At 36.5% G+C, this 15,814-nt stretch overlaps 1 protein-coding gene across 12 annotated transcripts in view; it reads right to left on the bottom strand.

Moving 5' to 3' along the window:
* BIRC6 (baculoviral IAP repeat containing 6) overlaps window positions 1–15,814 on the bottom strand; it is a 267,531-nt gene that overhangs the window by 212,265 nt on the left and 39,452 nt on the right. For all 12 annotated transcript variants that reach the window (XR_012516772.1, XM_039475342.2, XM_039475325.2 and 9 more), the window contains exons 4-8: window positions 15,439–15,632; window positions 12,250–12,361; window positions 8,520–8,602; window positions 2,487–2,709; window positions 2,249–2,409 (exon numbers count right to left, since the gene is read on the bottom strand). Coding sequence is in view for 11 of the 12 variants with exons in the window: in XM_039475342.2 (XP_039331276.2) it covers window positions 2,249–2,409; window positions 2,487–2,709; window positions 8,520–8,602; window positions 12,250–12,361; window positions 15,439–15,632 (773 nt within the window). In the remaining variant the exon portion in view is untranslated. The remainder of the gene's footprint in view (window positions 1–2,248; window positions 2,410–2,486; window positions 2,710–8,519; window positions 8,603–12,249; window positions 12,362–15,438; window positions 15,633–15,814) is intronic.

Genomic DNA, 15,814 nt, shown 5'->3' with positions numbered 1-15,814 from the left:
ATAAACAGACAAAATAAATGTTATGGTTAAAGTAAAAATGCTGGCAGGGCACAGTGGCTCACATCTGTAATCCCAGCACTCTCGGAGGCCAAGACAGGCAGAACACGAGATCAGGAGTTCAAGACCAGCCTGACCAACATGGTGAAACCCTGTCTTTATTTAAAAAAAAAAAAAAAAAAGTTTTTTAAAAAGTAAAAATGTTTAGTTAGGATGTGTTTCTGAAAACTAGAATACTAATATTATGAGTACCTTGGTTTACAGCAATCCTATAAACAATTTGTTACATCCAAGAAATTTTTACCAATTTGACCTGATATACAAATGACAAATGAATCATCTAGAATCTTAATTCATTAACATTAAATATATTATCAAACCTTCTTCCTTAATTCAGAAGACAAATATTGTCTTCTAAGAAAAAAGTGGTCAAAAAACAAGTCCTTAGTCCTTCAATGTAAATATGAAAAACAAATTTAAAAAAAAAAAACTATTCTAAGCAAACTATATCGCTAATTACTTTAAACTTCTTGGATAAGCTTAGTTTTTCCAATTAATGTACTATTCTTCAAGCTAATGAAACCCACACAGAGTATTTTATAACCAATATATTGAATCTTGTGCTACATGAAGTCAGAGGTAGTATGGCTCATTATATTCACTATCAATTCCAACACGACTGACTGCTCTTACTTCTTGGGAAGAGGAAGGGCAGAGAGGGGGCTTAAGGTTAGGGATGAAGTTTCACCTCTTTAGCTTCCTCCTACCACACCAACTTAATGTTTCTGTATCATTTGTTTGAGACTTTCTTCAGAGAAAACAGTCTTCTACCCTAGATTGTAAATTTATTCAAAGCAGCAATTACCTCAATTCAAGCACATTACCCACATAATATTGTATTTCCACTAGAAATGCTGAACACATGTTCATCTAAAACGCACATTTTACCTGGGAGGAAGTGATTGTATGTGTGTGAGTATTTGTAATCGTAGAAGTATATTTTGATTCAATTTTTAATCCCCAAATTACAAAATTTCAAGACAAAGTTCTAAATAAATTAAGTTCTGGAAGGACACATAACTTTCATTACCTTCTATTATTTTTCCACAAAATTCTAGGAAATCACAGAAATCAAGCACGCTTAGAATCTAGTCCTACTGGCAAAATATGGTCAGAAACTTGAACAATAGTTAAGCTGCTTTCCCATTAAGCTTTCACAGAGATTTATATTAACAGAACACCCACAAGGCTTTAATCAACATGTTTATTACCAAGAGGAACTAGATAGACGTAACATATGTGTTGTAAATTTTCCACTAATTCCATTAATTAAATAATTTCCATTAATAAAATTTTACATTACTCCTTAATGAAAGTACATCCCACCAAAGGAGTTGTGCAGTAAACTGATAAATCACTGACTACAATGTAACACCCATCACATATCAGTAACATAAGAAGCCCTTGGAAGTGAAATGGCAGATATTCTCAGTCTGTCAGGACATCTGATCGCAGTTAAATAGGCTCCATTTCACATGGCTGCCTACAGAATCTTACTAGCCCAGTTCAGCGTCAAAACCACAGTAGTTCTTAGGAAACAAGTGGGTGAAGGAGGGTGATACTTTGACTCTCCCACCCCACCTACATCAGATGAAGCCACAAAAATCAGGAATCTCTCAGAGAAGTTGAGTGAAGGAGAATCCAGAACAACAATTTTAACAAAATATTTCTATAGCAATAATTGTGGTACCTCAACTCACTGCTGACTACTGGTACACTGTTTTAAACAATTAGATCCTCTTGCCTCACCTCAGGTCATTCCACTATTATTATTCATTAGCACTGCCATAATTTGAGGTGCTAATGAAAAAAGAGAAATTGAAATCATCTAGTTCAACTGCTCTATGAAAAGATTTAGTAGAAGGTGAAACTACAAATCTAATAGAATTTCATTTCATTATTTAGATATTTCAATGTGACTTATCATCATCTATTGTACAATGTGGCAATTATTTCCAATTGACATAGATTGTGATAGAAAATTAAGTTTATTTTATAAACTATGGTGTTTCTGAACAAAGATTTTTCTTCAAGAATCACAGGTTTCAGATTTCTAACCAAACATTTACTCTCTGATCTCTTAACTGCATTAACTTTCTTTTCTTCCTCTTAAATTATTAGAACTATGATAATATAAAATTTAGGAAAACATGTAACATCTATTAAATACTACTAAAACAAACTCACATACCTATCTCCTTCCAATTTTGGTATATCTGAGCAACTAGAGGAGTCCTCCAGCCACGCCAAAGTTGGTCTCCTTGAATCAACTCCTGAGCTTGGGTCTCCTGATAGAATAAGCTGTTGTACAATTGCTGGATCATAGGCATTAATTTCAAACTTTAAGTGCACCTAAACAAATGAAAAGCCTAAGTTTACAACTGATTTTTTTTCAATTTCTAATTTGTTACTTCAAATTTCAAACATACCTTCATAAGTTTAGAAACATCCCAGATACAGATCTTTCCTCGTTTAGTTGCAGCAGCTAGAAAATGAGGGCAGCTCCCCGACCCAAAGCAAGATATTCTGTCAGTTCCATCCGTACAAGGAAACTGTGCAGGACTCGTTGCAAGAGTGACTGACAATGGCACATTCTGTGTGTGCTCACCTTTCACAAACGGGCAGTTTGGGGAATGTCTTTCGTGTTCAGACCTTTACACAGATTTAAAAAAAAAAAAAAGTTTACTAAAAATAAAGCAATATAGTTTGTACATTAAAATAGAACTCCAGCATCATTTTTTTGACTAAACTTTAAAGTATTCATCATTGAAGATTTAATATAACCAAATCATTCAATTTTATTAAGATCACTCTAACATGTTCAATCATTTACAATATTCACACATTCAATATTCCGAACATTCAACAATACCAGTTGTTACTCACTTTTATTGATTATACAGTCAATCGCAGATAAAACTGAGAAACTAATCCTATGGTATAATTAGCTATATTGTACACTGCAAAATTGTTTAAACTCCTGGTATATTTCCTCATACTGGTTTCCTGTAGTTTTGAATGATTAACTACTATATTTCAATTTAAAATTCTCCATAACTATCAGAGGACACAACTATAAATAACATACAGTTGAAACTCGATAAATGCCACCCATAACATAAAAAGTGTTTTAGTAAAGATATGAAAGCAAAGAGATCTCTAGTATGAATAAAATAATATATATTAAGAACACAGAAATATACCTTACATATTCACTATAGAACCAAATCAAATAACTTTTAAATAAAATTTATTTCCTAAGAACCTTAGAAATGTAAAGTTCATAAATTATACACTACTTCTTTCAACTAAATGCTTACTAAACAAAAAGAAATGTAAAATTCATTTTCTAGAAAACCATAACAACTTTAAGAAATATAAAACACAGGCTGGGCACAGTGGCTCACACCTATAATCTCAGCATTTCGCGGGGCCATGGTGGTTGGATCCTTGAGGCCAGGAGATTGAGACCAGCCTAGGCAAAAGGTGAGACCTTATCACTACAAAAAATAAAAATAATTAGTTGGGTGTGGTAGCATGTGCCTGTAGTCGAACACAGGTAGGAGAATCCCTTGAGCCTGGGAGTCCCAGGTTGCAGTGAGCTATGATCATGCCACTGCACTCCAGCCTGGATGACAGAGCAAAACCCTGTCTCTAAAAAATAAAAAAATTAAAAATTTAAATTAAAATATAAAAATAAAATATCAGGACCTCAGATCAAGACTGGTATAATTACTAAGAATTATCTCAAATATTGAAAGCAGGATCAACTTAGCACCTATCTGCTCAACTTTATGATTCCTTTATATTTATTTCTGGTTATTTCTTATTTTTATTTGTTAGCTATAATCATAAAGCATCAGAAATGTCAGAATCCTGCTACCAAAAAAAGAACCCACGAGCCAGACATGATGGCAAAAGCATATAGTCTCAGTTACTGTGAGACTGCTTGAGGCTGAGGCAGTATGACTGCTTGAGCCCAGGAATTTGAGGCTGCAGTCAGCTATGATCACACTTATGTATGGCCACTGAACTTCAGCCTGAACAACACAGCAAGACCCCATATGTAAAAAAATAAAATAGGCTGGGCGCAGTGGCTCACACCTGTAATACCAACACTTTGGGAGGGCACATCACTTGAGGTCAGAAATTCCAGACCAGCCTGGCCAAAATGGGGAAACCCCCTCTCTACTAAAAATACAAAGGTTAGCTGGGCATAGTAGCACGTGCCTATAGTCCCAGCTACTCAGGAGGCTAAGGCAGAAGAATCTCTTGAACCAAGGAGGCAGGAGTTGCAGTGACCCAAGATCACGCTACTACACTCCAGTCTGGGAAACAGAGTAAGACTGTGTCCCCTCAAAAATAAATAAATAAATCGTAAAATAAAATTTAAAAAGAAATGTTTCTTAAAGAAACATTGTTTTTAACTCACTGTTTTTATTTCCATGGCAAAGAAAGACAACTTTACACATAAAACATGCTACTTCTTAAAAAAGTATGTATTTTTTTTTACAATGCACCTACAACTTATACACATAAATCCATAGCAATTTTTAATGCAGATGTCTTTCCTAAATGCTTTTACAGTGGATCCCCAAGCAAATGACATTTGGGCCAGGTTCCCTCACAGCTAAATCTAGCATAGTTTACCCCTTTTCATCTAAGTTTTATCAATAAAATTTTATTTATGTAAGTTACATATGGCTATAAAAAATAAAGCTGAAGACCCATGTCAATTTTAAAATCGAATCCCAGTCATCGCCAATCTCACCTCCAGGAAACTGCCATTATAAATTTAAGTGACAAATATCTAAAATATTTTTACGTTTACATATATAAATGGACATATAGAAAATATATGATGTGGAAGTGTGGGAAAAAAAAATTTTTTAAGAAAATACAGGGTCTTAAATATTTGGTTTCACTGTACATGACACATACACATTTTATCACGTATTTAATCATCATTCTATTAATGCAAAAGATTTCTTGACACAGTGACATTTAAAAGTTATTGAGGGTGATTAATAGAGATCTTACTGTTCATTCCCTTTCACTGCTGGACCACAGTCTATTACACGAACGTATCATATTCTACTTGGCTTTTCCCCTCCTGATGGGCATTTAAGAGGATTCCCATTTTTTTTTTTTTTACAGAGACGGAGTTTCGCTCTTGTTACCCAGGCTGGAGTGCAATGGCACGATCTCGGCTCACCGCAACCTCTGCCTCCCGGGTTCAGGCAACTCTCCTGCCTCAGCCTCCTGAGTAGCTGGGATTACAGGCACGCGCCACCATGCCCAGCTAATTTTCTGTATTTTTAGTAGAGATGGGGTTTCACCATGTTGACCAGGATGGTCTCAGTCTCTTGACCTCATGATCGACCCACCTTGGCCTCCCAAAGTGCTGGGATTACAGGCGTGAGCCACTGCACCCGGCGGATTCCGATTTTTAACTGCATCAACTACCCATTTTATGCTTCTGTGCATACAAGAGCAATTAACTCCCTAGTGTAGGTAAATAGAAGTGGAATTGCCAGGTACTAGGGTATGGTCCTTTTTTTTTTTTTTTTTTTTTAAATAAGAACTGAGGCTTTGCTTCAGCAAAGTAGCTTTTTTTTTCTTTAATAATTGATTACAGATTCTCTCTCTTTTTTTAACATATATTTTATTGTGTTTTAGGTTTTGGGGTACATGTGAAGAACATGCAAGATTGTTACATAGGTACATACATGGCAATGTGCTTTGCTGCCTTCTTACCCATCACCTATATCTGACATTTCTCCCCATGTTATCCCTCCCCAACTCCCCACCCACCGCTGTCCCTCTCCTAGTTTCCTCCCACACACCGCAGTTTGTGATGCTCCCCTCCCTGTGTCCATGTGTTCTCATTGTTTAACACCTGCCTATGAGTGAGAACATTCGGTGTTTGATTTTCTGTTCTTGTGGTCCATTTTTTAATGTTTTTAACTTCAACCTCCCTCCAAAGTAATTCTATCAACTCCCACAGTCAAAATATGAGTCCAATTCACCCTTTCAAATTTTTCTTTCCCCCTTTAGAATTCAGAAGGTGCCTGGGCTCCCTAGCCTCCATCAATCCTCTTCCCCTCCTACTCATTTGGAGGACTGGCCTAAGGCGTTCAGAGACCCCCATCAACTTCCCGAGTGTTTGAGGAATCCCAAATGCTGATGCAGAGAAGAGGTAGAATCCCTGAATCCCTGGCCATGTCAAGAAAAGATGTATTTTGAACAACCCAAGTTTGAAATTTTAATCAACCTTCCATAGAAAATATTTACAAAGAATATCCGATAATATTGTGTAATTTTTCAGGTATAGGTTAAATAACTTTTTAAGGATTGGCCTAGTGAAGTAAAAATGTATTTATTAAAATGGTGTATTTATATATATAGACATATATAAAGATGGCTTCTATGGGGACAGACAATTCCAAACAGAAACTCAAATTAGATTGAAAATTGCTCATACAATAGGTCCCCCGTTATCCACAACTTCACTCTTTTTTGAGACAGTTTCAGTCTTTTTTAAACTTTATTTTATATATATATATATATATATATATATATATATATATGTGTGTGTGTGTGTGTGTGTGCATATATATATATATATATATATATATATATATACATATATATACATATATATATATATATATATTTTTTTTTTTGAGACGGGGTTTCACCATGTTGGTCAGGCTGGTCTTGAACGCCTGACCTCAGGTAATCCACCGCCTTGGCTTCTCAAAATGCTGGGATTACAGGCATGAGCCACCAAGCCCGGCCAGAACTCTTGTTGCCCAAGCTGTAGTACAATGGCACAATCTTGGCTCACTGCAATCTTCGCCTCCCAGATTCAAGCAATTCTCCTGCCTCAGCCTCCCGAGTGGCTGGGATTACAGGCACAGGCCACCACACCCGGCTAATTTTTTCTACTTTTAGTAGAGATGAGATTTCACCATATTGGCCAGGCTAGTCTTGAACTCCTGACTTCAGGTGATCCACCCACCTCAGCCTCCCAAAGTGCTGGAATTACAGGCGTAAGCCACTGTGCTCAGCCCACAGCTTCACTCTCTATGGTTTCAGTTACTCATGATCAACCATGGTCCCAAATTAGGTAAGTACAGTACCATAAGATATTTTGAGAGAGAAAAACACAAGACAGATCCACCACAGTCACAGAACTTTTATTACAGTATATTGTTAAAATTGTTCAATTTTATTAGTAGTTATTGTTATTAATCTCTTGGTGTTTTATTTATAAATTATACTTTATCATAGGTTATGGATGTATAGGGAAAAATATAGTGTGTATACATATATATACTATACACTATATATGTGTGTGTATGTATATACTATATATGTGTATATATGCGTGTATATGTGTGTGTGTATATACACACACACATAATATTTTACATGTGTGTGTGTGTATGTATGGTTCAGTACTAGCTGCTGTTCAGGTATCCAATGGGTCCTGGAATGTATGCTCTGTGAATGAGGAGGACTACTGTATTCAACTCTCTGCCTACAGATAGATGCAACTTGAATTTTTCACACAGTATTTTCCAATCTGAACTCCATAGGTACACTGCAATACATTTTAGCAAGTTTACCCCAGGTACATCAGCTGATTTAACAGAGACTATAAAATAGTTTTAATACAAAATAAGCAACATATCCTAAAACCAAAACTTGGTTCTATCACTTATTAGTCATATGCCCTTCAGCAAATTTTAGTTCTTCATTTTAAAATGGGATAGTAATTACTATCTCATGGAGAGACTGTAAAGATTAAACTGGAGTATATTCAGTTCCTTCCTATATAATGGAGGTTACAACAGTACCTACTTCACAGGGCAACATGAGAATTAAATGAGTCAAAAATATATAAAGTGTTCAGAATGGTACCTGGTATACCATCTTATGTAAGTATCTGCTATAACAATATACTATTATTTATATTAGTAAGGCTTCAGAATAGTTACTTGTAAAATTGAAGTTTCAATACATGATCTTTACAGGTTCTAAATTTTTATGCACTAAAATTCAGAGACATCAAAGAGTCCCAATTTAAAATTACTTCAAAATTAGAAAGGTATACTTAAGGCTCTCCTCCATGGATTTCCTATTGACAATTTGCTCTCAATAGACCAAGATTCAACTGCTAAAGCTCATGCTGGAGTTCACTTTACCATAGCTTTCTGGTTTTCAGTTAGAGCATGATTCTATTGTTTGGTACTTCTCACATGCACAAATTTTAGGAAGTCAAACTTAGAGACACTGTATGACAGAGTGTAAATAGGACTATCTCATTCTCAGGATAATGACAAAAATAAAGGTAGCAAAAAGGCAAAAACTTATTCTTAAGCAGAAAAGTACAATTTAGAAGCATATTTACAGGACCAACTTAGCCTATTATGCCCAGAAACATCAAGACTCACCAAGGTTCATCAGTAGGTTCCCAACAAACAAGGCATACACTACAAGTAAAACACATGGCTCTATCATCTCCAGATGAGGCAGGCTGCAAAATTATAAAGAAAAGACACAGAAATGGTAAATCATTATTAAAATAGCTTTATAATAAAAGTTATTTTTAGAAGCTCATAATTTTAAGTAAAATTCTATACTGAAAATAAGAAAATTAGCCTATATTAGGTCCCAATAATACACCGAAACCTCCAAATACTTATGAATTGCCTGCATTATTTGAAAATTCAGAAAATGACCACTAAATCAAAGAAAGGTACATACATATGCAATCACTCATCTAGAACTTTTCTAATTGCTATACTAAAGTATCTGAAATATATTAAGACAACAAAGAGTCTAGCTGGGTGTTTGTTTTGTTTTTTATTTTTTATTTATTTATTTTTTTTTTGAGACAGAGTTTCGCTCTTATTACCCAGGCTGGAGTGCAATGGCGCGATCTCGGCTCACCACAACCTCCAACTCCTGGGTTCAGACAATTCTCCTGCCTCAGCCTCCTGTGTAGCTGGGATTACAGGCACGCGCCACCATGCCCAGCTAATTTTTTGTACTTTTAGTAGAGACGGTGTTTCACCATGTTGACCAGGATGGTCTCGATCTCTTGACCTCGTGATCTACCCGCCTCGGCCTCCCAAAGTGCTGGGATTACAGGCATTGGCCACGGTGCCCGGCCTCACTGTTTTGTTTTTTAAAGAGGCAGAGTCCCACTCTGTCACTCAGGCTAGAGTGCAATGGCACAATCATAGATCACTACACCCCTGAACTCCTGGACACAAGCAATCCTCCAACCTCAGCCTCCCAAGCAGCTGGGACTACAAGGATGTTCTAATGACACCGAGCAAATTCTGCTATTTTTTGTAGAGACAGGGTCTCACTACAGTACCCAGGCTGGTCTTAAAATCCTGGGCTTAAGTGATCCTCCCACCATGGCCTCCCTAAGTGCTGGGATTACAAATGTGAGCAAGCCACTGCACAAGCCAATGGGTTAATTATTAGATACTAAATCCCATACAACTATATAAGAAGGGCAAGTAAAAAGGGAAAGCATACTAGTCAATCTAATTCACATAATCTGGAATCTAATTCATATAACATGGGGCAAAATGCTACATATATTTCAATTCAAGGGTCAGGCACAATTTATGTATGTGTACACACACACACACATACACACATACATACACATACACATTTGCAAAACCCAAACAGAACTATACCTGAAAAATAATATTTGTGAACATTTATAGATGCAAAATTATTATGCATTTTAGAAGATTACAAATAATCGCCCCTAACATTTCCTAGAATCACAGGATTCTAGAGAAGCTATTATTTGATCTCTCTGCAAAGACAGAATATCATGAACAGTAACTCAACAGAAAAAACTATCAGGCACTACTTAACAGAGACTCTTAGAAAATTACACCAAATTAAAAGAAAGATGATAAATTGCTAGAAAAATGGTCCACATTCAATCCTTAATTTAGGGAAATGATTTCTGTGATTCTAATATTAACCAGTCTCCAAACTTACCTATCTGGAAATCTGACAAACATTGAATAAAATATTCACATATGTATGGTTTCCTGGTTTAATTTTAGTTCAGGTATTCAGAATACTTGAAGATAACAAAGGAATAATCAATCTTCAGAGTCTAAATGACATTTACTTTAATGTACTTCAAAATTTACTTGAATTATTAATTTAGGCCAGATGCAGTGGCTTACACTTGTAATCGCAGTACTTTAGAGGGTTAAGGCAGGCAAACTGCCTGAGCCCAGAAGTTTGAAACCAGCCTAGGCAACATAGTGAAATCTCTTATCTACAAAAAATAAACAGAATTAACTGGGCATGGGGACACATGCCTGTAATCCCAACTACTTGAGGGGCTGAGGTAGGAGGATCGCTTGGGCAGGGAGGCTGAGGCTGCAGAGAGCTGTAATCATGCCACTGCACTACAGCTTGGGTAACAGAGCAAGACCCTATCCCAAATAAATAAATAAAGTTGCCGGGTGCGGTGGCTCAAGCCTGTAATCCCAGCACTTTGGGAGGCTGAGGCAGGTGGATCACGAGGTCAAGAGATCGAGACCATCCTGGTCAACATGGTGAAACCCCGTCTCTACTAAAAAATCAAAAAAAAAATTAGCTGGGCATGGTGGCGCGTGCCTGTAATCCCAGCTACTCAGGAGGCTGAGGCAGGAGAATTGCCTGAACCCAGGAGGCGGAGGTTGCGGTGAGCCGAGATGGCGCCATTGCACTCCAGCCTGGGTGACAATCGAAACTCCGTCTCAAAAAAATAAATAAATAAATAAATAAAGTTAAATAAGCATGCTTTATTTAAATTGACACGTAAGTATTAGATTTCTTAGATTCTTTTAGCAGTGGCAAAACAATGGTAAGCCAGTCTATACCACTCAGTTGAAGTTTCCTATTAAATAACATATTACATGTAGCTAAAATCATTTTTCTTAACTTCCCTCTAGTTCAGCAAAGCTTTTTATAATGTCCCATTCTCATGCCTCTGTATCATGTTAATCCTTATACTTTACACCCTCCTCTTTTCCTCTATAAAACTATGACTATTTTTCTTGACTAACTCTTCCTCTACCTATGCAACTTAATCAGTTCTTTAATACGCAGATATTGAAGTTTCAATGTACTACCTGTAAATGCTGCTTCTGTAGTTATCCAGTATATGGGTAATTTGTATCCCAACTAAAATGATAATTTTGAAACTGTAAAACTGCTTTTATTCCATTTCCCTAAGCATCTACTAACTGTATTATGAATGCAGACATCAAACCCTGGAAATAAACGTGCATCAAAAGAGACGACTTGTCAAAAGCCAAATCTGAAGATTTGTTGCTTTTATTAAAAAATTATGACCTGGCATGGTGGTTCACACCTATAATCCCAACACTTTGGGAGGTTGAGGAGTGTGGATCTCTTGAGCCCAGGAGTTTGAAAACAGTCTGGGCAATACTAGAAACCCTGTCTCTACCCCAAAAAAAAAAAAATTAGGTTGATGCAAAAGTTAGCCAAGCCCAGTGACTCACACCTGTAGTCTCCGCTACTCAGGGAGGCTGAGTTGGAAGAATTACCTGTGCCTGGGGAGGTGAGGCTACACTGAGTGGTGATAGTGCTGCTGTACTCCAAGGTGGGCAACAGAGTGAGACCCTGTCTCAAAAACAAAAAATCATTTTCTAAAAAAAGTTGTATCTAATGTGAAAAATACTCAGTTGTTAATTCCTTTAAAAAATTTTCTTCCTGGCCAGGCACAGTGGCTCATGCCTGTAATCCCAGTACTTTGGGAAGCCAAGCCAGGCAAGTCACCTGAGGTCAGGAGTTTGAGACCAGCATGGCCAACAGAGCAAAACTCCATCTCTATTAAAAATACAAAAATTAGCCAGGCGTGATGGCACACACCTGTAATCCCAACTACTAAGGAGGCTAAGGCACGAGAACTGCTTGAATCCGAGACGCAGAGGTTGCATTAAGCTGACATCGTGGCACGGCACTCCAGCCTGGGTGAATAAAACAGGCATAGAAGCATACAAGCAACCATGCAACCAAGTTGCATAAAATAAATTTCTGAAGAAGTAAAAAAAATGCTGATAATTTTGCTGAAGGCTACGAAGGCATACTGAAAAAAGGGGTTTTTTTATTATATTCTTTTTTTACCTGATGATAAAATCCAGCTTGAGCCATGGGATCTGGTTGTGCCCACCTATAGCCTACATGAGGCCATGAGGTAAATGTCTCCCGTCTGTTAGCTTCACTGTACATCAATGATCTAAAAGTAAACATACTTTATGTAATTGAAGTTAGGCATCAAATCACACTGAAACTTCTATTTAACAATGCAGAAAAAAAAATTTACTGGGTTATATCAACAAAAACTGGAAATAGTCTGATGATCAAGTTCAATTACTTAAACTAAAAATGGTAAGTTTTACGAATTTCCCTTAAACAGAAAGGGAAAGAGAAAACCTGATTGGTGGCTGCAGTTGATAAACAATTCCAGGGGTAGATTACATATGTTTTCATATTAAAATACATCAGCTCATCAGGAGTCAAACTATAACAAACAAAGTAATTTTTTAAAGGACCATCGTAAACTTAAGAAAAGTCCAAAAGGTTTTAAGAAAGGATGGATAAGCAAAGCTTATTCATCCTAACACAACATTGCAAGTGATAACAGAAAAAGAGAAAGTGGTAAGGTCATAACGGGAAAATACTCTTCTACATTCTTTCCTTAAATTAGCACATGATTTTCTATAAAATTGCTAGTTAACATTAAGTTTACTCATGGTTGTATTCAGGTTTTTAAACAAATAGTTGTTGGGTTAGAAAAGCATTTTCAGGCTGGCTACAGTGGCTCACCCCTGTAATCCCAGCACTTTGGGGGGCTGAGATGGGCAAATCACGAGGTCAGAAGATCAAGACCATCATCCTGGTTTCACCATCAACATGGTGAAACCCCATCTCTACTAAAAAAAAAAAAAAAATACAAGGCTGGGCGTGGTGGCTCAAGCCTGTAATCCCAGCACTTTGGGAGGCCGAGGCGGGTGGATCACGAGGTCAAGAGATCGAGACCATCCTGGTCAACATGGTGAAACCCTGTCTCTACTAAAAATACAAAAAATTAGCTGGGCATGGTGGCGCGTGCCTGTAATCCCAGCTACTCAGGAGGTTGAGGCAGGAGAATTGCCTGAACCCAGGAGGTGGAGGTTGTGGTGAGCCGAGATCACGCCATTGCACTCCAGCCTGGGTAACAAGAGCGAAACTCCATCTCAAAAAAAAAAAAAAAAAAATACAAAAAATTAGCCAGGTGGGTATCACGAGCCTGTAGTCTCAGCTACTCAGGAGGCTGAGGCAGGAGAATCCCTTGAACCTGGGAGGTGGAGGCTGCAGTGAGCGGAGATCGCACCATTGCACTCCAGCCTGGTGGACAGAGCAAGACTCCGTCTCAAAAAGAAAGCATTCTCAGTTCCACATTATGTATGTCTTTAGGATCTGTCTTCGAACAGAAGACCTACCTCTTTTCGTTGTATTACCCAACAAAACAGCAGTAGCATCCAATAGACCCTAACTCAAACCTTCAACAGACCTAAATTCATCAAAGCCCGCCTAGGCTCCTAGATTCAGTTTTAATAAAACAAACACCACAGACTATATCAAAATTAATATTTTGGGACATTTTAACACCTCTAAAAATATTGAATATCCTATCTAATAGCTGCATTTCCTAAAATATAACATTTACCATAGCTTCCACCGATTTCTTTAGAAACACTGAAACTGTTTGCAAAGAAAATAGCTCTGCAGAGCTGACTCTTTTATAATCTCAAAATAGGCACAGATCTCAGACAAGAAGCACTTTTTCTAATTACGTATTTTTCTTTTTTCCATCTCAGACATATCCTAAAGAATATTTTAATGACAGTCATAGCACATATCATCAGATAATATGATTAAAAATGATAACCTACATTTTGCCCAAAAGACAGAGATTACTACTATAGAATATAAAAATTCTTCCTAATTGCTAATATAACTAATAAAACTTATATACTTAACAACAAAATCAGTTAACTAACAAAAACAGGGCAAGTGATTTAAGCAAAAATCAGTTTACCAAAAGATAAATTAGTAAATATTGCTACTGAACTAAAAGAGCCTTACTAAAATAATACGTTTAAAATGAATTCATTCAGCAGTGACTTTGATAACATCAGCACATACTATTTATAAATGTACTTCAGAAAGATGCTTCGGGAGTTACAAGTCACATCCAATGAAAATGTAAAAATATAAATATACAGCTAGGCATAGTGGCTCACACCTGTAATCCAGCACTCTGGGAGACTGAGGCAGGTAAATCATCTGAGGTCGGGAGTTTGAGACCATCCTAATCAACATGGTGAAACCCTGTCTCTACTAAAAATACAAAAAATTAGCCGTGTGTGGTGGTGGACACCTGTAATTCCAGCTACTCGAGAGGCTGAGGCAGAAGAACCTCTTGAGCCCAGGAGGTGGAGGTTGCAGTGAGCTGAGATGGCACCACTGCACTCTAGCCTGGGCAACAAGAACGAAACTCTGTCTCAAAAAAATAAACATTACATGAGAAGGCAAACAAAAATCTAATCAAAACTGCTGGGTATTATTTCAATATAGCATTTCTAAACCTTGGTACTTTTAATAAGAATCTCATTAATGTCATTTCAAAGAGCAAATCATTTAAGTTTTTAAATCAATGTTACTGGCTTTTTAATTAGTTATAAACAAAACAGGCATTCAAAAAACTCTACTGAAGAAAACGATGGTTAAGGTATGATTTTTGTAATACTGTTTTAATCCATCGTGAGGAGCATAAAAAAATGTTAACTCAAAATTACTCCAATTTTTTTTTAACTCTTCTTTTTCTTTAATTGTAAAACAATAGACAGCGCTTTCCTTATACTCACATTTGGGCATGGTTTTTAGGTTAGGCAAAATCTATCTGAAAGGTCACAAAATGTCTTCAATAGAAAAATAGTTATTATTCATTGAATATAATAATTTTAATTTAACTAAAATATTTACTAACCAAGTTCTCAGCTGGAATTTTCAAAATGTGGCTTTATAATACCTTCAAATATCTTTGGCGTACTAAAAAATAGTGTTTAAAAATAGCAATTCAAGTAGTAGTTTACTTTAAATCTGGTTTTCAGATTCTAATTCATATGGAACTTTTTTAAATTTCAAAATCAGGCTAGAAATTTTGAAATTTTTAAAAATCATAACCAGATTTTCCAATTATTTTTGTTTAATGCAAAAACTAATCAATTCTATCTCACTGTTACCGTTCTTTGTAAGCAAGGTTCATACCTGTCTACAGAACGGCCTGGCCCCACTCCGAGTTCTGGACGTGCACTAGGTAAGAGGTAAGACAATCTGTCCATCACTGAGGACGCCACAGGTAAGGCAGCAACATTTTGATTTATTTTCTTGAGTTCATTTACAATGGCACTGGCAATGGACTTCAACACATGATGAGGAAGATGAAATGTAACTGTGGCCCACTGAAAGAAAACGGGAGTATAAGCAAATGTACTCAACAGTTTTAACGAAAATCATAACTTAACCATTATCAAACAAAGAACTACTCATCAGCTTCAAGTCAGTTTTCTCCATTAGTTTATCATTTAAAGCAGAAACTTGCAGTCAGTTATAAAAAAAATAATAAAATCTCTTACAAGAGCCA

This window comes from Saimiri boliviensis, chromosome 1 (assembly GCF_048565385.1).
Source record: "Saimiri boliviensis isolate mSaiBol1 chromosome 1, mSaiBol1.pri, whole genome shotgun sequence".
NCBI classification, from domain to species: Eukaryota; Metazoa; Chordata; class Mammalia; order Primates; family Cebidae; genus Saimiri; species Saimiri boliviensis.
This window is presented reverse-complemented; position numbering and strand designations above follow the sequence as displayed.